Below are 26,753 nucleotides of genomic sequence, written 5' to 3'. Positions count from 1 at the left end.
ATTTAATTTTTAGCCAAAACAAAAAAAATATCAAACCAGACCAGCGAATATAGAAGGCGAAGTTGCAAAACAACCTCTTAAATCTTGGTGATAAATATTGCCACATCATATATTTAGCAGGTCACTTCCTTCAATAGAGATTGTATATGTATCTGAAATGACATTTTGCCAAATATCTTGGAGACATTCAGAATATCAGAACCAATGAAGACAGTAGAAAAAATTAAATTGATGACTCAGGAAAAGAAAAACTGCCATATCTCGTAATCGTTATAATGTACAAGTACAACTACTAGAGGGCTTTCTAGTAATGGATGATAGAAAGATTGCCGTAATCTTCACAAATACTAAATTACAACAGGGAAAAGGGAACTCAGTGACCATGTGGTTCCCCCATCATAAACTATAACAGGATCAAAGAAATTATTGGCTTTATAGGTGCAAGTCTGCTGACCAAAGACTATTAGCCCTCAACCGGAAGACTTAGAAAGTTGAAACACTTTTCCAGAACACATTCCGAAGCAGTACAATCAGAAAGCATCCAATATATGCCTTGAAAATGAATTCAACTGACCCCTCTGAAAGAAAGGATGTGAGTAGAAACTAGGGAGACTCATATTTAGATATGCTGGTGCAGGATTAAAGAAGGAACATCCCTTGAGCAACTGAGAATGAAAGGTCACCGTGATCACCAATCTCACCACCATCAGGATGTTTATGAAGCGCTAGGAATCTGATCCCTGGTTTTTGCCAACTTTGCCTGTATTAGTTTGTCCAAAATGGGGGGCTCCAAAGGAATTGGATCAAGACAACGCTCCGAAGCACCAACAATCACCTGCACAACAAATCAAGCCCAAGCCTATGAATTGTCTAACTTAAGCTCTGAACTCTCACACACACACACAGAGCAATGCCTTCTTTCATCTCTCTTGAAAGATATTCAAACAAAAAAAACCACACTAAGAAAGAAAAAGTTATTGTTCAGAATCCAGATTCAAGGCTATTTTGCTTGTACCTCATCAAGCAGAAAGTCAACAGCAGCTTCATCTTCAACAGTTTCCTTTAAAGGAGTCCTAAGGAACTGAATATCCAACTGAATTTGCTGGAATCCACTCCGATTGAAAGTCTGGAGTCGGACAAATTCTTGCAAACTTTTAAGGGACAGTTTTACTATTGTTGATACCACGGACTCCTGCAGTTTACAAGCAACCTCAGTTCATGTTGTTCATGTACCACAAAGAAAGCTTTTTCCCACCAACCCTAAGAGAATTCATTACCTGTGTGTATTCAACTTTTGTGAAAATTTCAACTTTTTGCTTGAACAACTTTGCTAGATGGGTTTCCAAAAGCTGGCTCCTGGCCCTTTGGGTATTGGACTGAGTCAACTTTTCCTCTCGTAATGGATTGCTCCTTGATGAGGCAGTGCTTCCATTGCTGTCATTGCGACGATGCCTTCGCAGCCCTTGAGGCAAAATCTGCTTTACTTCACGTCCTATTGCTCCAAGCTAGTAAAGGAATCAAAGTTAAAGGTGTCTTTATTTTGCTCTCAATTAATTGGTATGAACAGGTTCATGCAATTCAAATACAAGTGGAAATAATTAGTATTTGTAGGATAGTAACATTTAACAGAAACTGGCGATAAAAGTCTACCAATACATGGTCAGATATCTTAACATTTAATTGGAAAGATATGAACCACAGATGAATAGATGATAAAAGTCTAACAATGTACTGACCTCTTGGAGAAATAAATCAACAAACATATGAACCTCTCTGGGCTCCTTATGCTGTGCAAATCATACAAATATCAGATAGTTCTTATGCTGGTTATTTTCTATAAAACTAATACATAGCAAAAAACAAACACACCTTGATCCAATTGGGTGTTGTAAACCTCTTTTTCAGGAGAAGTGATATCCTCTGAGTTCTCATTTTTATATACTGAAAAGAGAACATAAGATTATTATATTGGGCAAGAATTTTGGGTAACTGGATATGATATTCAAAACAAACCAAAAAATGACATCACAAGGGAAACATTCTTTGCAAACTCTTATCAACCCAATTGGAGATAAAGACACATTTACAGTTCCAAAGTGGATTTGCACAGAGGCAGGCTAACATAAAGCCTTTTTGCAATCCACCATCTGGGAACTGTCTTTTATTTTCAAAGAGCAACAAAAGGTAATTAAAATCTAAGTTTCCAAAAAGAGGCTTGTCATTCCTACTTAACAAAATAAATAAATAAATTGAGGAACACAGAAACATGACGAAAAAGAATAAGATGTCATCTACCACATGGCCAAAACCTATATCTTTGTTCCCTAATCTATGAGCCTAAATGAAAATAGTAACAACTGCAGAAGTCTTTAATTCATACAAGGTTCAGAAACTTCTCTCCAGCTGAACGAAAAATTCGGCAAATTTCACCAGGAACAAAGGCAGGCCCATTTTCATAGCCTCTAACACCACCACCAGAAAAAGAAGCCGCTATTTCCTGAAAAGTAGAAGATGAAACTTCAACACAAGCCCCTGAGGATAAAGAGAGATATATATAGGGTCTGTTTGGATACCGCTTATTTTGCTGAAAACTGAAAACAATAAAAAAATAATTTTCGGTACTGTTCATAAGTGAAAATGCTGTTCATTTGCCTATTTGCACTGTTCATGGGACATGAACAGTGCAAGAGGCACTGTCCCAAAAAAAAAAGAAAAAAAAAAAGGCAAAACACTGTGGTCAAAACGCAATCCAAACGCTACCATAATTGCAGTAATTAAAATTTTTTTATATAAAACAATCAGGTGGCTCCTTGCCTCAGTGATTCTTGGGATGGCAGTTTGTTCGATGAAAACAGAAAGTTGAGCAAGCACCAGGACAAGGCCAGCAAAAGCTTTGTCACCTTGTGTTCCCTCTGTCAAACCTTGATCTTGACTCGGTGAAATATTTCTTCCTGAAAGCAGAAGGAAGTGATCATCAAGTGCCCTGAAAAAATCTTGAAATCCTTCTTGAACCAAATCGATAATCAAGTCTTTCAGGTTGACTAGTAGCTCCAAGTTGTCTTCAAGAATTTGGCGGAAGTCCTGGACAAAAACAAACAGATAAGAGTACTGCACCTAAATGGAGTGTGCATTTGCAATAAAAGACGAGCTTAACAATGATGATGTATAAAAAAGTGAAGGTACTCAATAATAATCCTCACAAAGTTAACACGAACCAAAAACGGGGGAAATTTTCTAATCGCCAAATAGTTAAAATATAAAATCAATATTAAAAAACCATAAGGTACGTCATGCACTTCAAATCCACAAATGTTGAAGCAACACTTGCCAAAATAATTTAGGAAGAGAGAGAGACACACACAAACAAGCACATACTACATTTTAAAGAAGTACATCTAATAGAAAAAAATCTAAGGTCCATGGACATTAATTTGAAATGATATCCTTCACAAGTGGAATAGAATGACAGCTGCTTACATAAACAGATGCATTTTTAAAAGCATATGCATTACCAGTAAGACATCCATGCTGCCTTGAAGCACTGCCTTTTTGCTGGTCTCCAGAACAACCTGCAAGGAATACTCTTTTCCTCCATCCTTTTGTCTACCATGTACTTTTGTAAGGGCATCTGCAAGATCGAACAGAATTTATCTAAGACCTTTGAGCCTCTCTGAGGATAAGATTGAACTCAAGTAACATCTGATGTTCAACATAACATGAAATATGCCAACCATCAATTCCTTATGTATGAGAATCTTTGCCACTCCAAGGTGTTTCTTTTGGTGTAAAATCCCACATTCTAAACCAGCGGCCAACTCATTGGAAACAGTTTTTTTTTTGCATAACTTGTTGAACACAGATCAATCTATATTCTATGTTTTCCAATTTACTTCCTATTTGGGTTAAACTGAAACTATAAAGTAAGAACTTGTTGGAAAATGACACTATAAATAACCTGAGATATCATGTAGAAGATGGGAAAATCTGCTGGCAACATATTGTTTGACAGCAACCTTGGCAGCCTGAAACCATGTAGGGGTAGTCAGTGTACTAAAATCATTCCTCAATGTGAAATTATGTAGAAAATATGGTAATTAGGGATGTAGATGAAATGCAGCTATGTATTAAAATAAATGAATATTCAAACAATTGTCAAAGAAAAACCTCCAAAGAATAATCAGGGAGTGCAGCCTCATGCAACACTTCATCCATCAGAAGCACATCTTTCCAAATAACTCCTGCATGCATTGGTAGGTATTGCAAGAAGTTGCATTCAGGTTGCAAAATGAGAAGGAAATGACTTCAAAATCAAACCCAATATCAAATCATTTTCATTAAAGAGCTTCAATAAAATTGATAAGAAAGGCTGGGTTGAATTCTTTTGATACTATTTTTTAGTAAGTAATGTTCTAAAGCATCATCCTACTTTTCATGGACCATTACTAGGAGGAAACTAAAGTTATATCCCTAGTGGACTACAAAAGCCAATAGGAAAAAACTACACCTAGCATCAAAAGGTAATGACACAAACCCGAACTCCAGTTGGTAGGTATAGTAAATTTGCCCAAAGATGTTTGCAATGCTAACACAAATGGAGCTTCTAGGTAAATATTTTGGATTAGTGCTACTCTCTGGAGCTATGCTGGCAGCTATTGTGCATCAGCAAGGACTTTCAATGGTTGTTCCCTGGTAAGGCAGTCTTACACATACCGCAACAATGGGCATTTGATGTAACTTAGCCTTGACTACATTGTTACAGATAAAAAGAATCAGAAGAGAATTAACTGTACAATTAAAGAACTTGTGCAGCAAGTTTATTAGAAGGATGGATTGCATGGGCAGGCTTAAAAAAATGTTCTAGTATAAGGAGCACCAGAGTTATGTAGGGTAAAAGATGAGGCAAAAGCACAATTATTCTACTTACGAAGAACACGCAATAGCTCAGCAGAACAAATCCGCTCCTTTACATATTCTCCAGTTGTTTCAAAATGCCTACAAAACAAAACCCCATTACAGTCTGTGAGCAAAATTCTGCATGCTTCTATGTATTTCAGTAAACCAAAAGAAATAATAAGCAGATAACATAAACTAATTGGAAAATTTGATGAAGATACTCACTTACTTGGTAACCAGATCTTGTGCAAGTTTAACTAGTTGGTTTTCTGAATCAGGAAATATCACACAATAAGCACGGAGAGCCTCTGCAAACTCACGAACAGATGCCTACATTTAGAAAATTAATACAAGTGTGGCCTCATTAGTCCAATAATACAGGCAGCTAGGAAAAGTAAGACGTAACTACAAGCAAAGAGTCATCATAAACTGCATTAAATGAAGAAGAAAACCTGAAAAATAATATATAAAAAATTATATACGCACAAACAAACACACACCCCTAGATGCTTCAATTAAACAAAGGTAAGAGCTCCTATTCAATGCCCATCAAGTAAGTTCTTTTCCTTTTTCGTTTGGCAGGAGGGAAGGGAAGGGAAGGGAAGGAGGAATATGAATCTTCACATCCCACCTGCTAAAATTAAGAGAAAAATGATTCTACTTTTTCACAACTTACCTCATGAGCAGCAGCAGGTGCTGAACAAGGAATGCTTTCTTCCTTAGAAGAATCCTTAGAATCTACGGAAGCATTGCTTAGTTCTTTAGTCTTAAGCTGAAGATCTGCAAGAGATTGTGCCAATTTTTCCAGTAGTCTAGCCTTTAAGCTTTCCACCTGCCAGTATAGGGAAAATTTATCATATGACATTAATATATCAGAAGAATCATGATAAGATATTTGCTTGAAGTAGAATCCACTAGAGCAAATAAAATTTCACATTTATGCAGCACATGCTACAAAATGTAAGCATTATGAGAATAACAGTAATAACAAAGAAGGAGAACCCTCATTTTTTCTTTGATAAGTACCATAACTTTACAAAGGAAAAAAGAAGCCCAAGTACAAAAGAAGTATACTATGGGCAATCAAGCTCTCAAAGCACAATGGTCAATCGTATCGAAGAGGAGAGTCCTCATTTTTTCACCAATATAATTAGAAAATATGTGCCCTAGGTTCAAATCCAGGAATTAGCCCTCCAAAATTGGAGGTAAGGCTGCATACCAATCACTTCTCCCAGATCTTGCATAAGTGTAATCTTTGCGCAATGCGTACTATTTTTTTTCCCCCAACAAATATCCATGCATCAAATATTTTCAATGATTTTTTTTTTGATAAATAATGAAAGTTCATTAATCTAAATACCCATACCGAAAGTGTACATGGATAGGAGTACATCAGGCTCGTAAATTACAATGATCAAGCATATCTAAAGATTAGAACATGAAAAAGAATTAAAAACAGAAATCCAGTCCAGTAAAGAGTGGGGGAGGATGATTTATGTTACACCATAAAACATAAAACACAATGCGAGGCAGCCCTCCACAAATCTATGTTACAATGTCTACCAAAAGGGCCTTGCCAAGCTGTAATAAATTCGTAACACTTTGTGGAATAACCCAAATCACACCAAAAAAACCATAGACCATAGCTCAAAAGCAATGGGACAATGAAGAAGAAGATGATTTACCGATTCCCCACTCCTTTTACACATATAACACTCAAATATTTTCAATGATATATTCAGTACTGTTCCTTTACATAGAAGTGTAACATGTTAACCCTGTTATGCATAATATGAACCCAAAAAAAACTGTGAACAAGTGCAGTACAAACCGGAAAATCTAACTGCTTAAGAAGCACTGCAGCCTCAGCTCTTGCTTGTATGGATTCAGAATCTGAGAATAGCTTTCCCTAATTTGAAAAATAAATAAATAAATTAGGAGACAAGTTTTGGATATAGCAATGACTGTCAAAAAGTTATACAGCATGAAATAGACTTCTATTCATCCATCATCATTTTATGAGCATTCTATGGCTCCCAGCAGAATGAAATGGTTATTTGTGTGGTCCTGTAGTACACAAGTATTCATAAATGTCAATTCTCGCATTTTATACAACCATCATCATTTTATGCGCATTCCATGGCTCCCAACAGAATTAAATGGTTATCTGTGTGGTCCTGTAGTACAAAACTGTTCATAAATGTCAATTCTCGGATATTGCAGACTTCAAATTCTATGAAATTTGTCCATAGTTCCTAAAGTACAAGTTGTGGGGAGTAAAGATGAAAAAATGTGAAATTCCTTGGAGGCTCACTTTCAAAAGTTTCCAAGAGCTCTACATGAGTTTGATGCTACTTAGTGTTCGTTTGGCTCTAAATTAAAAAGCCAGCTTATTTTACTATTCAGCGTATTTTTGCTATTATTCATGAGCCTCACTATACTTTTTGGTATTATTCATAAGTTCCACTATACTATTTCAGCTAACTTTTACTTTTATCTACAGTACTTTCAACAAAAAATTTTCAATTTTAGCAAAATAAACAGATCTCAAACAGACCCTTAATCATGAAGAGATTCTCAACCTTAAGGCTCATATTTGAATGTAAAAATGTACATGTGGAATAAATACTCATTCCATGTTTGAAGTATAGGCATCATTATCAATGTTTAGCATAAAAAGCTAAGACTTGTTTCCCCATCATAGTCACTTTATCATAAGTTACGCGGTTCCTCTTCCCTTGTTTTTTCTTGGAAAGGTATTTGGAAGGTCAAGGCACCTAGGCATGTCCATTTTTTTGTTTGGATAATCACCTGAGATAGGATTTTCACGGTAATAATTTGTCGAGTAAGGGTTATGATTTTGTTGACTGGTGCATCATGTGTCGTTGTTGAGGAGAGACAATAGATCATTTGTTGCTACATTGTGGGAAGGCTCATCGTTTGTGGAGTTTTGTCTTTAGAACTTTTGGGATTCTATGGGTTCTCTCAAGATCGGTTGCAGATTTCTTTTTTGGTTGGTGGAATTGGTTGGGGAAGTACTCATCTAACGTTCGGAATTTAGTTCCTTTGTGTTTGATGTGGAATATTTGGAAGGAACGTAACCGGCGGACTTTTGAGGACTTGGATAGATTTGATGACTAGTTGCTTACTTTCTTTACTGGTTCTATTTTTGATTGGTCTAGTGCTTGAGGACTTACATCTAGTGAATTTGATGTAGGACAAATAGGGATTTGTCTACTTTTAGTTGTGGTAGATTTAGGGTAGGAAAGAAGAAGAATTAGAGAGAAGTTAGGGCTGTTTAGGGGTTGTGTGAACAGTACCGTGAACAGTAAATCTAAAAAGATAGAAGTAAAAATAAAGAAAAGAGAGGGAGAGAGAAACAACAAAGGCCAATGTGCCTATTGCTCAAAACACTCAATTTTATTAATCAACTCATTCTACTCCTTTAATACATTGAGCACCCTATTTATATAAAGACTTTTACTTGTACTAGTACTATTAGGATTCCTAATAGTATAAGGACTACTATTTATATATGATCACAGTAATATATAGATAGCTAGATAGATAGTAGAGGGTTGTTGGTGTTTAAACCACAAACATCAGGTATCATAAAGGAAGTTAGTAACATTAGACTTCTCAATCTTGAATCTTGAAAGCCAAGTATGTTGCAATGCACCAGAAGTGCTTTGATCCAAAGATCTTTATGCTTTGGCATGATTGTCCTTAATTTCCCTAATAAATCACATGGACTAGGGCTATACTTAAAAGAATAAAATAAAATATAATACATTAACTGCCACCCATAATTAAATAAGACTCATTAATAAAACCTATGGCCTATAACTATGGCCCATACCCAACAATTGTAAAATTACTAGAATACCCTTGACTTAAGAATAACAAAATAAAATATTAACACTTAATTAACTACCATGGGCACTTATTCTTGGGCTTTGCCTTAACCTTAGGCTTCCAAATAGAATATCTTTCTTCAACCATGTTATGATTTCGCCATCAGAATCTCTCTCTTTGTTCCTTAGCTCTCTTTTTCTTTGTAATTAGTTTCTCTTATCCGTTTTTGCTTTTCTCTCTTTCTTGTAATCTTTGATATGCTTTGTGCTTCTTTGCATAAAACAGTTTTTTGAATATAAATCTTTCTTACTTATAAAAAAAGAAAAAGAAATTGAAAGCTCACAAGTACATGATACAATCCATATATAGAGTGCATAAACACAATTGAAAATAATTTTACAGCAATCTATTACTAAAAATGGGACAGCAGAGTTTCATCGTAAAACTGTAAAATTAGCCGCTACATAGTGAATTATTTAATTACCGGTAAAATAAAATAACAAATAATGCAAGTTTGAACAGTAATCCATTTTGACAGTCACTGGTGACTGGTGAGTTTAAATCCAGATATTTTATTTCTGATACCGGAAATCATGGCACCAAGGTGATGTTGCAATGGCATGTAAAGAAAATAATGCCACCGGTCTCCTTTTATAGGTTTAGTTTCACACTTTGACTTGGCGTCTCCACCAAGCCAACTTGACTGGTGTAAAATGAAAGGATATATACCTGCAAGTTCTTTATAATTATAGCCATTGCTTCTTCAGAAGCTTGCTTACAGTCCTGGAATGATGAGTCTCCATATGCCTAATACAGGAAAAATGGAAAAACAATTCACTAATAATGTAGATATTTCAAAGTGACAATAAATAAATGCCCCAATAACAAAATAAACAACAGAGTTGGTAGAAAAAATTGACCCAGAAATCAAAGCACCATAATAAAGAAACAAGTAACCTTAAATATTGGCATAGCTCCAATGTAGAACCTGACTGCATCAGCATAGGCCTCTGATTTGATACACTTTCCAAGTCTCACAGGTAGATCAAAAATGAACTGCTCTTAATAAAAAAGATGAAATCTGTGTAACTCATAAATGGCAAACTCCAAAATTTACATATAAGTATCATACATTTATCAGAAATGAATCATAGCCGTCCTGTGAACATAGAGAAAACAATTTTTACCCTTTTACTAAATAAATTTTGGCACAAACCCTATAAATGAGTAAAAGAACTGCAACTTGATCGCTGAGTAGTAAATAGTTACCCCTCCCTTCCCCCCAAAAAAAAAAAAAATTATATTCATACACACACCCACACAATTATTACTACAAAATTAGTAGGAGCATCTACTCTAAATGCACTAACATCGATCAATAAGGTTTACTGCACTTCATCACTGGAGAGCCCACAAGTTCACTACTCAAAAAGCTTACATGATGCTGGTACAAGGAGTATAATAACTTAATATCTACATTTACTTGGCACTAGATGCCGTGGAAGCTTAGGTTCACCTTAAGTGACAGACTCGACTCTCGTTGAGAAAAAACTGGGAGCAACAGACCTTAAGATTCCATCAATACCTGAACTTTAAAAAATATATATATATATATATATATATATTTGATAGGTAAAATACCTGAACTTTACGAAGAAGGTTATACGTGCGATGCAATTTCTCTATGTGTTCTCTCTTTTCAAATAGCAAAGTGTTCACCCCATCACTTCTAGATTGCACAGACATTATCTGCATCCAAAGGCAACATGAATATAATCTCTACTCCACTCTTCTTTTCCAACAAGATACAAATAAAGCAAAATCCCACGTACCTTCTCAAGAAGCCCTTCCATATTTGACTCCATGCCTACAATGTTAGTTTTCATCCTGTACAAAAAAAAAAAAAAAAAAACCCATTATACGCCATGATTCGATTCTCGAAAGCATTCAGAAACAGACAACAAAATGCACTAGAAAGATCCACAACAACCGCGTAGCGGAAGTTCTTCAAATGTGTTAAATAATTACCTCTTAATCGTATCGGTAGCACTAATAAACTTGTTATAATTTTCATAAACCAACATTTGCAAGTCAGTATCGAGATTCTTAATCTCGGCCGCCATTTCTACATGCCTTTGCAGCAACCCTTCTAAATTCGACTTTTCCACCTGAACATTCCAAACCAACACAAACATACAAAGAACCAAAACTTTTAATTTTAATTCTCACATCAACTCCAATCTATATAGAATTCAAGTATGCTGCTAAATCGCAATGGTATGAAATTAACAATGAGATTTTAAAGGTTTTGATCTAATTGAATCAAATTTAAATCGAAATTGAAGAAGATAGGGCGGCGTACCAGGAAATTCATGTAGTGATCGGGATCGAAGGAGGTGGAGTTGATGTCGTCGAGGGTGATTTGTTGAGGTCTAGCCGACGGCGAATCGGGAGAGGGAGATATTGAAGGATCGGGAGAGTAGAAACTTGAGAGCAGATCTCTCATTCGCTTCGCCTTGTCGTCCATTGGGAGATCGTCCACTCCCATTTTCGCCGATTCGTTTGCTCTGAAGTCTGAACTGAGACTCTTCTGAGTTTTAGACTACTGGAGATTGGAGATGATCATGAAACGGTGGGCACTTTGGGAGAGATACGGTTCTCTGAAACGATGTCGTTGAGTGTCTCGTTGCCACGACGAGTTTACGACTTGTCGTCGAACAATTTCGTTGATTTTCTTCTTTTTATTTTCAGATTTTCATTTTTCTTTTTATATAACTGACTACTAGTATGCAACCCATACAAACCAATTAAAACATTTAAAATTAAACACAATTTTTATTACAAAAACATAAATAATTAGTTAAATTATTAAAAAAAAAAGTATGTAACACATGCATACCGTAAGATACATTTAAAATTAAACACAAATTTTATCATATAAATATAAATAATTAGTCAATTTTTTTTTTAAGTAAACGTAATTGGTCAAATATTAAAATTCTTACATAAATTTAATATTTTTTATGAATATTTTTTATTTTTCTAATTTTTAATAAGATAGAACGTGTGGTGATCTTTGTTGTGGGGTGATTTTTATTGAGTATATGTGATTAGTTTTTTTTTTTTTAAATTACTTCATTAATATTAAATTTTTAGTAATTTGCACTCATTAACTCACTTGACACAAAGATTAAAAAACTTAACTAAACACATATATTAAAATTTTAGCGGATAATTATGGAGTGCTCCACACATAAATTTAGATACAAGATGCAAAATTGGATTCTAATTTTAAATTCTAATTAAAATTTCTCTGAATTTTGCCTATATATATGGGCAAATTGCAACTTATCCATCTGTGATTTGATTAAAATTTAAGTTGTTTACCTTTAGTTTGAAATTTAATACTTACCCACCTGAGGTTTGATCAAAATTTAAGTTACCTACTTGGTTTGAAACCCCATGATGTAAGTGTTCATTTGGATTTTTTTTTTTAATCTTATTTGATCTTGTACTTTTATGTTTTTTGTGTTTTTGGAAGAGAGATACATAAAAATTAAGCAAAATTACATATTTAGCATTGTTTTTAACATATATGAGTAATGAAAATCTAATTGAGCTAACCAATTAAGCTAACCTTAGGTGGGTAAAATGTCAAATTTCAAATAACAGGTAAGCAACTTAAATTTCTGCCAAACTACATGTGGGTAAGCTGTAATTTTCCTTATATATATATATATATATATAGTATTTTCTTTTAATAAGTACATAGTAGTAGATAAGGAGAATAAGAGGCTATCACAAACATTAGACACCATAAAAGTTTATAATTACCTTTAGACTACCACTATGATGGTTGTAAATAAACCCCACTTCATGGTCATATACAATGAACTAAAAATACAAAAGTTCCTTAAAAAAGTACTTATAAAAGTTGTCTTTTCCTTCTAAAAAAATAAAAAATAAAAGTTGTTTTTTTTTTTTTTTTTTAAAGATAATAAAAGTTGTCATGTTTAATGAGGGAGGACCTTGAATCTCAAGTTAGGGGTAGAAATAAGTGAAAAATAAAAATAAAAATATTTCAAATAAACATCCATACAATATTACATTAAAGAGTTCATCAAACAATCATTTTTCATTTTATTAAGTAGGTTCGTTTTGACAAATTTCATAGCTGACTATAACTGACAATGTTCACTACCTAGTTGCAGTAGAAACGACAAGAGTAAGCACAAGTCTTAATTTTATTTGGTTTTGTTAAATTTGTTTGACATTTTTATCATATTATGTATTCTTCTCTTTGTATAGATTGTCACTTACCCACTGCCCCAAACACATTATTACCCCCACTAAATTTATAATGCACTACTTTTTCCTAATGTTACCCTTTTCTCTTCACCTTTGTCAATTATTCCCTATTGTTGGCTCACTACCAACAAACAGTCAAAGTCTCAAACACTATTCTCAACTGACTCTCTCTCTCTCTCTCTCTCTCTCTCTCTCTCTCTTACAACTTCATTCGCAAATCACAACTCACTTCTCACTATTTCGGACACTCAGCAAATGCAAAAACAAATAACACAGACTCTCAAATACAATCATAGATTCACATATTCAATTTCAATTCACAATCACCCTTAACAAAAAAAAAAAAAATTTAAAAACACCACAATCATAAATGACAGATTCACAAACGTTATAATTGTATAGAGTATAGAGAGAAAAATCATATCAAGATTCAAAATCAATGCTAGGTTTTGAAGTTGAAGGGAAAAAAAATAACTTGAAGCAAAATGGAGGTTGGAGGCTGTAGTGGTCGGCATTAGAGGTTGGGTGGGTGTTGATATCGTATTTTGTCCGCTCTCGATTTGCATGCTAGACTCCGAAAAATCCAAAAATACCATCTTCTCTCCATGTGGCCTTGAGAACATCTAGAATGACGTGGCATTACTCATTCAGACACTAGAGCACTCAAAGTGCTTCTTTCAGCCAAAATGACCGAAACGCCCCTAGTCAACCCTAGGTTGGCCGAATGTCAAACAAGGTCAAAATCCCCTCAAAATATCAATTTTCATAGTTTTACATCAAACTCGAGCTTCTCAGAAATTTTTGGCAATTTTGACCAAGTTTGACTCGGGGTTGACTCTTGGTGGGCCCGACAAACCCTAATTTTGATCTGACCATCAGAACGGGTTAAACCCAACACCATTGTGAAGATTATCAAATTTTCATTCCAACAACTACTCATGGGTCGAAATCATAGTTAAAATGGTCGAGATATCACAAAAATCGGTTAACGCACTGATTGATGCACTACTAACTTCCCAGAGCCATAACTTTTGATCCAACCATTGGATTTTTGAGTTCCATAAATTTTTAGAAACTAGAAGTCAAGATCTTTCTAGGAGTGTCAAGATCAACCCCATTTAAGGAGCTTCACAAGTGGCAGCCCTACAAGGTGCTTCACGTCTTAAAGCGTGCCAAGGCTATAAAAGGCCTCAGGCAACTCCAGACTAGAAAAAAGAGACTTTCCTAGGTCCTGCTCTCTGCCTGGACATTTTCTACACATTTTCTCTCTCCTCCAAACACATTTCTACTCATAAAAACACCCAAAAAATAAATCAAAGCCTCTTGATTCTTCTCTTCACCAAAAATACAAGGTATTGTTCTTATACCCAACCTTCTTTCCCTTGGTTCTACACCTTGGATTTGAGGTTTAACGGGTATGGATGTAGCTTTTTAGCTACTATCCATACCCTTTCTTCTTCAAAGCTTCATCTAGCTTTTATCTTGCTTGCTCTTGCTTTAATAACATGATTTATTGCTTTACCTAGCATGTTCCTTGATTTATCTTGCTTTTAGCATGCTTTTTAGCTTATTTCCATATGCTTCCATGTTTGTTCATGTGTTAGTTGCCTCTTCTACATGTTTTATGCTTTATGCCATGCTTTAAATTCTTAGATCTTTTCTTTCCCTTGTGTTGATGTTTGAGACTACATGCTCACATGCTTGATATCATGTCTTCGGCTATGCCTTGCTTAGATATACATGTTTGTATGCATGTTCTATGCTCCTATGCCTATGTCCATGTCGGTCATATGCTTGTATTCTTGGGTTTGCATTCTCCCATGCCTTTATGTTTATATCTACATGCTTAGATGTATATCCACATGCTTACATGCGCATTTCCATGCTTATATGTGTAGATTGGTGTGTTTACATGCTTAGATCGATGTTCTTTACATGCTTTATGCCATTATCTATGTGCTTGCGTGCTTCACGCCATGTTTATGTGCTTAGGCCTAGACCTTGTTTGTTATGCCATGTGCTATTGTAGCCATTTTTGTTCCTTTTATCGCATTTTCTTGTGTTTTGGCCTAATGGTTTGGACTCGATCTAGATCCTATGGTCTTTGTCATCGTCCATACACCAAGGCCCATATCAAAGGGTTTGGATCATCCTATTTGCATGTCTATGCTTGCTTGCTTCTATGCTTTATGCTTGTGCTAGCCTCTCTTGTTTTAGGCTTTCCCATGCTTGATGCCCTCTGCGAGTTTGATCTTGTTTGGTTACATCCGACGCCCATGAGGCCTTGTTTGGATGCAACCATTTGGGAAGCATCTCCGGATGCCAAGTTGCTTCATACATACCCTTCCCTTTTTGCTCTATGCGATGCTATGCTTACCATGCTTGTTTGTGCCACCCATTGGCTTTCTATGCATCTTTACACACTTGCTTACATGTTCATGCATAAATCTTGCTTGCTAGTGTGTCGTCCATACTTCAACACAATGAAGTTATGAACATCCGATCCAAACCTACATTTGTCCCTTATAAAAACCACCTTTTGTTTGCTTTCTTGCTTGTTTGCCTTCTCGCTTGTTTGCTTGCTTTCTTATTTCTTTGCTTGCCATGTCTATCATGCTTATCTGCTTTATGCTTCTTTCATATGCTCTTTGCATCTTTTCCTTCCATTACTTGTCTGCTGGTTTCTTATCTTTGCCTTTGCATGTACACACATGGAGTGAGGACGTATGGAGCTAGGGCACGGTCTCCAAGCACAAGCAAAAAGGGTGAGGATGCGAGCATGTGGATATAAGCCAATCGGCTATGTTTAGTATCTTTAGGGGTCTAGCCTCTCCCATTTGGTTATGTACTTTTTTAAACCCTCTTCCTTCCTCCCTCATTTCTCTTTTAGATGGGTTTTATTAGGTATATCATGCCATGTACCATTCGTCCTCATCTCTAGAGTATGACGACCCCTGTTTACTTTCCTATACCTATATTTTGGGCCATTCTCTAGGGATGTAGGCATTTACTTTCCTACTATGTGTGCTTGCATTGTGCATGATGTATGTGTGTATATATATATATACTTGTTCGCCCCTTCCGTTGTGATTGTCACAGTCCATGTCACCTAAGGCAAAGTAATGCCTAATTTTCGCTGCGAAAGTAAGTTCATTTCCGCCATGGAAATCTGGTACTTTGCTCGAATGCCTTAGAAAAGCATAAATTGGGACCACACCTATTCAAAAGCCAAACCTCAAAGCCCCCCATGCATGCAAAGCCCCGAAAGCCAATGCAAAAATCATGTTTTTTTACTGCCAATCTCTGAAAATTAAGGTTTTATCAACACAAAGGACTGTCCTTGGACAAGCGTTGTGGGGTGTCAAACATCTTCCCCACACGTAACCAAACTTCTAGACTCAAGAATCAAGATTTTTTGCCATCCACATTAGATTAGGAAAAATGTCATTTTTTTTAGCCTAGGATTGGTAATAAAATCAACTAGAAACAGGTGACCTATCACACCTTAAAAAAACCTAATGATTGGTGGTGACTTCACTTACCTTTGGTAATCACCTGAAATTTGGCCAAGATTCCTGCCACACCTCCAAAGGTAGACTTACCTTCCTCCCTCGAGAGAGAGAGCACCCAAAGCTCCACGCGAACCACACCATTATCGAGAGAGGCCTCCAATGGGCCCCGCGTGCGTGAGAGCGTTGCCAAGGCTGGTGGTCAAACGAAGGCCCGACGGTTTTTTTCAATCGAGGCCGGGCGTCGACAAACTGGCAACTCCACTGGGGATTGATGAGAGTTTAGCCTTTAGAACTTTTGACAAAACCATAATCTTTGTACATTGGCTTTCAAAAACACAGAAATTGGCATTGGCCTCCGGGGCTTTCCTTTTGAAAAAGGCTTTTACTATATCCTAGTAGACTATTTTCAAAAGAGCAAAAAAATCTTTTCCCAAAAAATCCTTTTTCGAAGGGGAGGCTGTGAGGTATTTTCATGGGGCTTTACTGCTTTCCTCACATGCAAACATAAGGTTGCAAAATTTAATTTTTGATACACCTTTATCTACTTTCGTGTATATATATATATATATATATATATATATATATATATATATATATATATATATATATATATATATATATGCTGTGTTTGGAAAAAGTCTTTCCCCTTCATTAAGGATTGCATGACATATACGCCATTTTTAAGCCGCACCCGGGTTCTGCACTGCTAGCATAGTCACATCTCTTTGGGGATTTCATCACCCCATCTGCAGATGCCCAGACACAAACATCGGCAGTGTTACTCATAGTTAGATTTGGTGCTGACTTTGTAGGCACTTCTAGGTCCATGGGTGGACAGGAGTAGCTGAAAAGGCCTCCTTGATCCTTCCTACCCCACAACTTCCATAAAGGGAGGGGTATGAAGATTGAGTCCCCCTAGGATAGGAACAACCTACCAGTTAAGCCTTTGCATACAGTTGGCCTAGTTATGTTAAACCTGTGAGGACTAGATTAATCCTAGAGCCTATAAGGACTAGGTAAAGCCCAAAGAATGAACATCCAAGCCTAGGAAAGGATACCCTTATAGGACTAGAGGTTAGGGGAAAGTGTTTTGTAACAGGTGCACCCTTTTTGCTTGCGCCAAAGAAATTGTGCTCTACTCCAGGTTCTTCCTATCCTACTTGCACATCATCCATGACTAAACCCCTAGGGAAAGCAATCCCGTTGCTTGTACATGCTAGATCATACCCTATCCCTAAGGGTTTACAACCCTACAAGGGAACTCACACATACACTAAATGGTTCCGTCACCTAATTGTGCAAAGATAAAATTTGTGGCAAGTAGTCAAAACTTCGTTCAAGAGTAAATGATGTAGAAAAGCTATCAAGAATTCCAAAGCATCAAGAGTCCAAGAGCTTCCCTAGGAAGAATCCAAAAAGATTGCCAAGAGGTCTAAGTTGCCAAAACGTCCTAGATGTTAAGAATCCAAGGGCTCCCTCAGAAGATCCAAACGTCCAAGAGATCCGTACTGTCCAAAAGCTTCCTCGAGAAGTTTGCATCGTCAAGAGCCAAGTTTTTCCTTGTAATCGCATTTACTTGTATTGTAAAAGGCCCATTGTTAGAGCCATTGCACTTTACATTGTAAAAGCAAACCTTGTACAAGCATTCTGTTTCCATATAATCAAAAGCAAGGCCTGTCCCGCATTGTCTAACATGTCATGAAAGTTTTTTACTTACCAGTCTCATGCATTAATCTCGCATCATAGTAGAAACTCACCATGATGAATACCCGATCAAGGGTGCAAAACCCAAATTTTTCTGAAAATGGTAGGTGCATGTTAAATAGCAAGGGCATAAACTAACTTGATTTTGGTGTTTTGTTTCCACATTGTCAAATGCACCCCATTTCTTTCACCTCATATTCTTTCTTAGGATCAAAAGATTGCTAAAAAGAAATAGTCTAAGCTACCACCACGTCGTAATCCCATCGTCACTAGGTCTCGCACAAGAGAGATGTCTACTAGTGGTACTTCTCCCCGTGAGGAAGACGCTCAGGAAATTTCTCTTCTGAAAAAGCAAATGGCAGAAATGATGTGTATGATGCAACAACTGGTTGTAGGAGGAGGACAGAACTCTTCTGGTCATAGTTAGGGAGGTCCTCGAACCGAGAATGAAATGCAGCCCCTACCAGAACAGGATCAGGGCCACAATATACCGCCCTAGGGCAATGACTAAGAAATGGATTCTTCTAAGGACAAGAACCTTAAATCTAGGATTGGCCAAGTCAAGAGCCAAATGGAAACTCTGGCCGAAAAGCTTCGAATCATAGAGGGCTTTAGTGCCCATGGAAGCGTTGATCTAAACAGTCTGACCAACTTCCCTCAGGTCATTATGCCTCCCAAGTTCAAGGCACCAGAGTTTGTTAAGTATAATGGTACAAGAGATCCTTACGCGCACTTGTGCATGTTCTGTAGGAAGATGACTCCGTATGGGGATAATCACCCTTTGCTTTGCTAGATTTTCCTTGATAGTTTGACTAGCCCCACGGCCACATGGTATGTGAGATTGGAAAATGCCTCTAGCTGGAGGGAAATGACCAAATCTTTCCTAGAATACTACCGATTTAACACCGAGATAGCTCTCGATCGCACGATCCTTATGAGAATAGAGAAGAAGAGTGGGGAATCTTTCCGAGAATATGCCTAGAGGTGGCGAGAGCTAGTGATGAGAATCAACAAGCATTCAAGGATCCATTGCATGTTCCAGTTGGGCCTATTACAAGAGCAAGATCCAAGAAGATCCAAGAAGATCAAAGAAGCACTTAATGGGCTGATTCAAGAGATTTGGGTTGATTCTAACGCAGGACATTCTAAGTTATGCCCAAAGGAAGATGAAAGCGTAATAAATTTAATTCAAGCTATTTAGGGCTGATCTGGCTTAATTGGGAGTGATTTATGGCGTGAATTAATGGCTAATTGACTTTCCAGCTCTATATTAGTTAAGGCAGATTTTTTCCTATTTTGGATCTGCTAATTTCATACCAAATCAACTTTTATTTAGGGTTTTATTATTTAGTACGTTTTTTAGGTATTTTCCTTGTTTTTAGGTGCATTTAATACTTTTTAGGTCAAATTTGATTCCTGGTATGGTAAGGTATCAATTAGGAGTTATTTTAAAATATATTTTCTTGTCTGTCAAGTTTTATGGAGCCCTTAAATAAGCTCTGAAGTTTGTAAACGTTTTTCAGAATATTATTGAATAAAAATCAGAAAAGGTGAGGCTTTGCTCTCTTTTGGTTCTTCAAGAACTGTGAACTTATCAAGGATTCTTCCTTGTGGCGTTCAAACTTTATACCTTTGGTTCGTGATTCTTTATAATCATTGGGTCAAGGTCAACTTATACCTTTGGTTCGCGTTTCAATTATAAACGTTGGGTCAGGGTTTTCATCATAAATCTGAATTTTAGCTTTCCAGGGTAAATATTCCAATATTTTTGTTGGGTCTCAAAGCGTGTCGATTGAGGTTCGCATCAGCTAGCCGCACAAGTGCAACCCCCATGATGGAAAATGAGATGATCAAATGGTTCATTGACAACCTCAAGCCTCCTTACTATGAGAAGATGTTCAGAACCCAAGTCACTAATTTTGCTAGCCTCATCCCTATTGGGGAGCATATTGATGAGGGTATTAGGAGCAAGAAGATCGTGGATCCCGAATCCTTGAGTTCCATGGTTGAATAACAAGTCAAGAAAATGACCAGCCGCAAGACTAAGGAAGCTGATGTGCACATGGTTGACAATGCATCAGAAAGGCCTAGGGGTATTACTGTTGCTCATGCAACCCCAGTTGCTAAACCTTATTAGCAACAAACTCAGTCTACTCAAGCACCTAACTGAGCCTTTAATTAGAGAAGGAGTCCAGGCCCACCTCGTCCCCCCAAGAGGGAAAATCGAAAGTACACTCTGTTACCCATACCCATGACAGATCTCTACGCTTACCTGCTGGAAAGAAAGCTAGTGACCCTGATATTTGCCAGGCCTAGAGAAGGCCCTCCATTACCTGGCTTTGATCCGTCTAAGAAGTGTGAACACCATTTTGGGGTTGAGGGGCATACTCTGGAAGAATGCTACCAGTTGAGAGACTGTATCCAGGATTTTATTGATAACAAGTTGATACAGTTCGATAATGCAGCCGCTCCGAACATCATCACCAACCCTTTGCCTCCCTATCAGGAAGGGAATGTAAATGCCATCATCATAGTGGAGGAAAGGGTCCCATATTTCTCCTCACCATCATTCCCATGGAAGGCTATGCTCCTAGCCTTGGTCTAAGAGAGCCACCTTGATCTTAAGGGTATGGGAACCCCAGGATTTGATTGGAGAATCTGCTCATTTTGTGACAGTGGATATAGGCATGCCTTGTTTGATTGTAGAGTGCTCCAAGCACAGGTTCAGAGTCTAGCTGATTGTGGTATTATTTGGATTGAAAAGGAAATTATGAGATGATTGCATGGCAGCCAACCTGTGTCCTCTAGCTACCCAATCAAGAATTAGCTGCAATGTTGTATCTGTTAGATCAAGGAAAGATTGGGACGAATATCTACAGGAATGCCTCGGTAAGGTTACTTCAGTACCTCCCTCTTTAGTAGTCATTGAGGAGATCATAGAATCACCTACGGATCCGGAGTCATCATATTCAAGAAAAGGGCAAACCTCGCCGACCATTGAGGGGTTCATTCCTTTGGTTCTTGCATTGCCATTGATTGTAGGGCCAACTTTATCATCAGTTCAGGAGGGAACCGCTATTTTTGCCACTATCCGAGGTTTCAATCCTCTTATTCTGCCGAGGCCTACCTTTGGAATCTCTGGGGTATCCGGTTCAAAGGCCCTCGAAGCCATTCTGCCAAGTCTAGTGGTCATTAATTTGAAAATGTTCTCCATAGCACCAATTTGCAAACTTAGGAGGACGTTATGATTCGCATGCCGAAGCCATTCCCTTATGAAGATAGCCATCGTGTCCTATGAAAATATGATGTGTCCATGATCTCCACTCGAACTGGAAAAGAGGAGGTCTGCTCCAATATCTCTTCAGGTCTATCTGGGCTTATTAGGAATGGCTGTTGCTATACACCCGAGGAGCTAGAAAAGAGAAGGAAAGAGATTGGCAAGAGTACAACCGAGCCTGTCAAGAATAGGGTTACAACTGAAGAAGCCGAGGAATTCTTGAAAATTAACAGAAACTCAGAATACAGTGTGATTCAGCAACTAAACAGGTCACTAGCTTAGATTTCTATCTTAGCACTATTGCTATCCTCTGATGTCAATCGTGAGGCTCTCTTGAAAGTCTTGAAAGAAACATGTGTTCCTACAGGTGTCATAGAATCTTCCTTTGAGGGTATGGTCTCAATGGTGTTAGCCACCAACCAGATTTCCTTTACAGATGATGAACTACCACCACAGGGTAGAAAGGATACTTTGCCCATGCATATTATGGTGAACTGTGAAGACATGATCGTCTCCAGAGTATTAATTAACAATGGATCAGCCTTGAATGTGTGCCCAATGTTTGCAATAGAGTGGCTGAATATGGATACTTCTCTTATTTGCCCTACCACCATGATCATTAGAGCCTTTGATGGCACTCTTCAAGAAGTGCAAGGTGAGATTGAATTGGCAATTGGAAATGACCCTAGGCCTTTTATGGTTAACTTCCAAGTCATCAAAGTGGATTCCCCATATAATATGCTCCTAGGGAGGATCAATTTTGATCACTATTATGGCTGAAGAGCCCCTAACCATCTTCAAGGAGACTTCTATCCCTTACATTGGTGCTAATGCCTTTTCAGAGGCAACTTTCCATAGTTTCGAGCTAGTCTCCATGATTTCCAAAGCTTCAGAACTCGAGTCAGCTTGGCCCTCTGCTACTTTAATGGCTGCCAAGGAGATGCTCAAATTTGGCTTTCAGTTAGGCTAAGGCCTCAGTGCCGTAGGACATGGGAATGCTTCTTTGATTGAACTCCCAGAAAACAAAGGAGGATTCGGTCTAGGCTACGACTCCTCTGATGAAGAACTTTCCAGAGGAAAGAAAAGGAAGTGCACCGGCCATGGAATGTCCATTCCCCATATCAGGGTCACTTTTTCGGCCTTGGCTGAGGTCATCAAATCAGAAATGGCACAGGAATCATACAAGGAGGAATCGAATCTAGCTTGTCTCATCCGCTTGTGTATTGAAGAATTCTCAATGAATGCCATCATATCCCCCAGGGATGATCTGACTTCTACTATTAGGCCCTGTGTGTCAGGCAAGATAGTAGGCTATTGGACCATTGAGCTTGCTTTGTGGTTGTATCGGCTGAGTAAGGAATGTTCCATCATCGTGTCGTTAGGTCCTCCAATTGCCCGAAAGAGTTGGAATAGCATATCTAGTTTGTTTTGCATGTTTATTTCCTATCTTCTGCATTCATTGTTAGCATTTTCCCAGTTTATTTCCCCAAAAAAAAAAAAATTTCCCTTTTATCATTATCAAGCATGAACTTTGTTCTCCCCTTATCTATAATCCATTAATGAAATTATCTAGCGCATTATTCGGGAAATTCTTGCATTTATCTCTTTATTTGCTTTCCTATGAATATGTGTGCAAATTGTCTTATGTTTCCTTGTATATGTTCCGTTCTATAGGATTTATTCTAATTCCCAAGCAGGTACATCGTCCTGTTACCATAATGAGGATATTGATGATGTGAATCAGACAATAGAGTTGGATCATGATGTTGAAGGATTAGAGGAGTTTTCGAATTTACCTCGTGATATTTTGCAAGCTCTGAATGGAGAAAATGAAGGGTCCAAGCCCAACATAGAAGTAACTGAAGTGATTAACCTTGAAGACGAAGGCAAGAATGAAAAACCCATCAAAATTGGGGTGAACTTTCCTAAAGACATGAAGCCTGAGCTCATAGCGCTACTCAAAGAGTTCAGAGTGATATTTGCTTGGTCCTACCAAGATATGCCAGGGTTGGATACTGAGATTGTCGTGCACAAAATTACAATTAAGCTAGAATGCCCTCTAGTGCAGCAAGCCCTTAGAAGGATGAAATCTGAGATCATTTTAAAGATCAAGGAGGAAGTAGAAAATCAGTTGAAAGCCGGTTTCCTTACCGCGATAGCCTACTCAGATTGGGTCGCCAACATTGTTCCCGTGCCTAAGAAAGACGAGAAAGTACGCATATGCGTTGATTATAGAGTTTTGAACTGGGCTAGCCCCAAGGACAATTTGCCATTGCCATATATTGATACACTAATCGATAATACCACTACCAACATGTTCTTCTCCTTTATGGATGGATTCTCGGGTTATAATCAGATCAAGATGGCTGAGGAAGACAAAGCTAAGACAACATTCACCACTCATTGGGGAAACTAAGCATATGATGTCATGCTGTTCGGCTTAAAGAACGCTGGTCCTACTTACCAACGAGCTATGGTAACCTTGTTCCATGATATGATGCATAAAGAGATTGAATTCTACGTAGATATGATTGCTAAATCCTGCACTTCCAAGGATCATTTGATAGATTTGAGAAAGTTGTTCAAGCGCCTTATCAAGTATAGATTGAGACTAAACCCTAACAAGTGCTTCTTCGGAGCTAGTTCAGGGAAATTGCTCGGCTTTATAATCAGCCAAAGAGGAATTGAAATGGACCCAGCAAAAGTCCAAGCTATCCGGGACATGCCGACACCGCAAACCGAGAAATAGATTTGCAGCTTCTTAGGCAAAGTCAATTACATAGCTCGTTTCATAGCGCAGTTGACCGCCATATGTGATCCACTATTCAAGCTCTTGAAGAAGGACACAAAGATAGAATGGACAGATAAGTGCGAAGCGGCCTTTAACAAGATCAAGTAGTATTTGTTGAACCCTCTTGTTCTGGTTCCCCCGACACCGAGATATTTGTTGATCCTTTACTTAGCGGTACAAGAAACCTCTATGGGTTGCATGTTAGGCCAGTTAACTGAGCCTGATCAGAAAGAAAATGCGATTTACTATTTTAGCAAGAAGTTCACTAGTTGTGAGATTAACTACATCGCCATTGAGAAGACGTGTTGCGCCTTAGTGTGGGCCTCACACAAATTGCGGTAGTACATGCTCTACTACATTACGCAGCTCATTTCCCATATGGATCCCATTAAGTACATTTTTGAAAAGTTAGCTCTTACAAGAAAGATCTCCCATTGTCAAATGTTGCTCTCCGAATTCGACATTGTGTTTGTGACGAGCAAGGCCATCAAGGGCCAGGCCATTGCCGACTACCTTGTGGACCAGTCGCTAAATGATCCAAAACTTTCAGAATCCTTCTTCCTTGATAAGGATGTCATGGCACTAGAGCCAGAATCAAACAATGTAGAACTGTGGCATTGGAAGCTTTATTTTGATGGAGCGACCAATTCTACTGGAAATGGAGTGGAAGCAGTCTTAGTTTTCCCCAAGGGCCAACAAATCCCTGTTTCAGTTAAACTGAATTTTGATTGCACCAACAACGTCTTAGAATATGAAGTGTGCATAGTCGGCCTGCAAGTGGCCCTAGAGTTTGGCGCTTATGACTTGAGCATCTTTGGAGATTCCTTGTTAATCATCTCCCAAATCGAAGGAAAATGGCAAGCCCAAGACACCAAGTTAATATCGTATCAGAAATGTGTCAACCGTTTGATTCCGAAATTCTGAGACATCACATTTGCCTATTTGCCTCGAGCACACAACTAGTTTGCAGACGCCTTGACTACCTTGGCTAGCATGTTCAAGTTATTAGAAGGATATGATATGCAGCAATTGCGCGTAAAAGTTCGTGGTGTTCTAGCCTATTGCATGAACATCGAAGAATGCATGAGTGTCGAAGTCAAAGCCAACGGAAAGCCACGGTACCATGATATCAAGGCTTATATCAAGAACAATGAATACCTGTCCGGTGCAACGGATTGTGAAAAGAAGTTTATCCGGCGCATGACCTGCCAATTTTTCTTCAGTGGAGAACTCTTGTACAAAAGGAACCACGATTCTACCTGCTTCGATGTGTAGATGCCTCTAAGGCTAATCATTTGATGGAAGAGATGCATGAAGGCTTACTGGGAGCTCATGCTAGTGGACCCCTGTTGGTCCACAAGACTATGAGAGCCAGATACTATTGGCTCACCATGGAAAGTGATTGCATTAAACATGTGATGACATGCCACCATTGCCAAGCCTATCAAGACAGGAAGAATGCTTCTCCTCAACCTTTGCACTCTTTAGTAGCACCATGGCCCTTCTTAGCCTGGGGTATGGATGTCATCGAACCCATGATTCCAAAAACTTTAAATGGTCATGAGTACATCTTAGTGGCCATTGATTATTTTACAAAGTGGGTGGAAGCTGCTTTATACAAAAGCGTCACTCAAGTAGTGGTAGCCCGGTTCCTGAAACATAACATTATTTACTGCTACAGCGTGCCGGGAAAGCCCATTACAGATAATGGGGCGAACCTAAATGGGAAAATGATCTAGCAACTCTGCCAATAGTTCAAGATCGAGCATAGAAATTTGGTGCCCTATCTCCCTCAGATGAATGGCGCAGTGGAAACCGCTAACAAGAACATAAAGAAAATCTTGGTGAAGATTACAGACACATATAAAGATTGGCACGAGTACTTGCCATTTGCCTTGTATGCATATCGCACTTCTATACGTACTTCCACGGGTGTGACCCCGTATTCATTAGTATACGGCAAAGAGGCCATCCTCCTCGTAGAGGTAGAGATCCCATCTCTCAGGATTTTATCTCAAGCAAAGCTGTCAGAAGCTGAATGGGCCCGTTCCCGATATGAACAACTAAACATGATAGATGAAAAGTGCATGACCGCAATGTGCCATGGACAGTTGTACCAATGCTGCGTCGAGCGAGCATTCAACAAGAAAGTTAGACCTAGGTTCTTCGAAGAAGGTGATCTAGTCTTGAAGAAGCGCATCTAGGTGATCACAGAGGAAAGTTTGCCTTAACTTACGAGGGTCTATATGTGGTAAAGAAGGCCTTTTCCAAAGGAGCCTTGATTCTAGCCGACATGGACGGGCATGACTTCAATATGCCTATCAATTCTGACGCTGTCATATGATACTTTGCATGAAGGAGCCTCTTAGTGCACCTTATTTCTACATTTTTATGTCAAAAAAAAAAAAGAACA

The 26,753-nt window shown here is 38.0% G+C and overlaps 3 protein-coding genes across 3 annotated transcripts; 2 read left to right on the top strand and 1 right to left on the bottom strand.

The window, feature by feature from the left end:
* Positions 1-232: 232 nt before the first annotated feature.
* Positions 233-11,368, bottom strand: LOC142613566 (vacuolar protein sorting-associated protein 51 homolog). The gene is made up of 20 exons (XM_075785951.1): positions 11,111-11,368; positions 10,777-10,916; positions 10,581-10,635; positions 10,390-10,497; positions 9,706-9,804; positions 9,478-9,555; positions 6,725-6,802; positions 5,570-5,725; positions 5,123-5,223; positions 4,925-4,992; positions 4,165-4,238; positions 3,956-4,022; positions 3,513-3,628; positions 2,815-3,081; positions 2,381-2,497; positions 1,870-1,941; positions 1,737-1,787; positions 1,278-1,505; positions 1,016-1,192; positions 233-835 (listed from the first exon to the last, which is right to left on the bottom strand). The coding sequence occupies exons 1-20, from the start codon at positions 11,294-11,296 to the stop codon at positions 716-718; spliced, it is 2,358 nt and encodes a 785-aa protein (XP_075642066.1). The 5' UTR covers positions 11,297-11,368; the 3' UTR covers positions 233-715.
* A 13,350-nt stretch (positions 11,369-24,718) lies between these two features.
* LOC142612155 (uncharacterized) lies at positions 24,719-25,264 on the top strand. Its single transcript, XM_075784275.1, has one exon. The coding sequence runs from the start codon at positions 24,719-24,721 to the stop codon at positions 25,262-25,264; it is 546 nt and encodes a 181-aa protein (XP_075640390.1).
* An 872-nt stretch (positions 25,265-26,136) lies between these two features.
* LOC142612154 (uncharacterized) lies at positions 26,137-26,544 on the top strand. The gene has a single exon (XM_075784273.1). The coding sequence runs from the start codon at positions 26,137-26,139 to the stop codon at positions 26,542-26,544; it is 408 nt and encodes a 135-aa protein (XP_075640388.1).
* The last annotated feature ends 209 nt before the right edge of the window (positions 26,545-26,753 follow it).

This window comes from Castanea sativa, chromosome 10 (assembly GCF_040712315.1).
Source record: "Castanea sativa cultivar Marrone di Chiusa Pesio chromosome 10, ASM4071231v1".
Taxonomy (NCBI): domain Eukaryota; kingdom Viridiplantae; phylum Streptophyta; class Magnoliopsida; order Fagales; family Fagaceae; genus Castanea; species Castanea sativa.
This window is presented reverse-complemented; position numbering and strand designations above follow the sequence as displayed.

Bases quoted from the DNA above. Each gene is read 5' to 3' on its own strand.
- LOC142612154 (XM_075784273.1), top strand. From the start codon at position 26,137: ATGAATGGCGCAGTGGAAACCGCTAACAAGAACATAAAGAAAATCTTG.
- LOC142613566 (XM_075785951.1), bottom strand. From the start codon at position 11,296: ATGGGAGTGGACGATCTCCCAATGGACGACAAGGCGAAGCGAATGAGA. The intron at 1,942-2,380 runs GTATGAATTAAA...TTCTCTTTTCAG, and splicing joins GAGAGAAGTTTCTGAACCTT to TATATAAAAATGAGAACTCA. The intron at 1,788-1,869 runs GTGTGTTTGTTT...TGATTTGCACAG, and splicing joins CAACACCCAATTGGATCAAG to CATAAGGAGCCCAGAGAGGT.
- LOC142612155 (XM_075784275.1), top strand. From the start codon at position 24,719: ATGGATCCCATTAAGTACATTTTTGAAAAGTTAGCTCTTACAAGAAAG.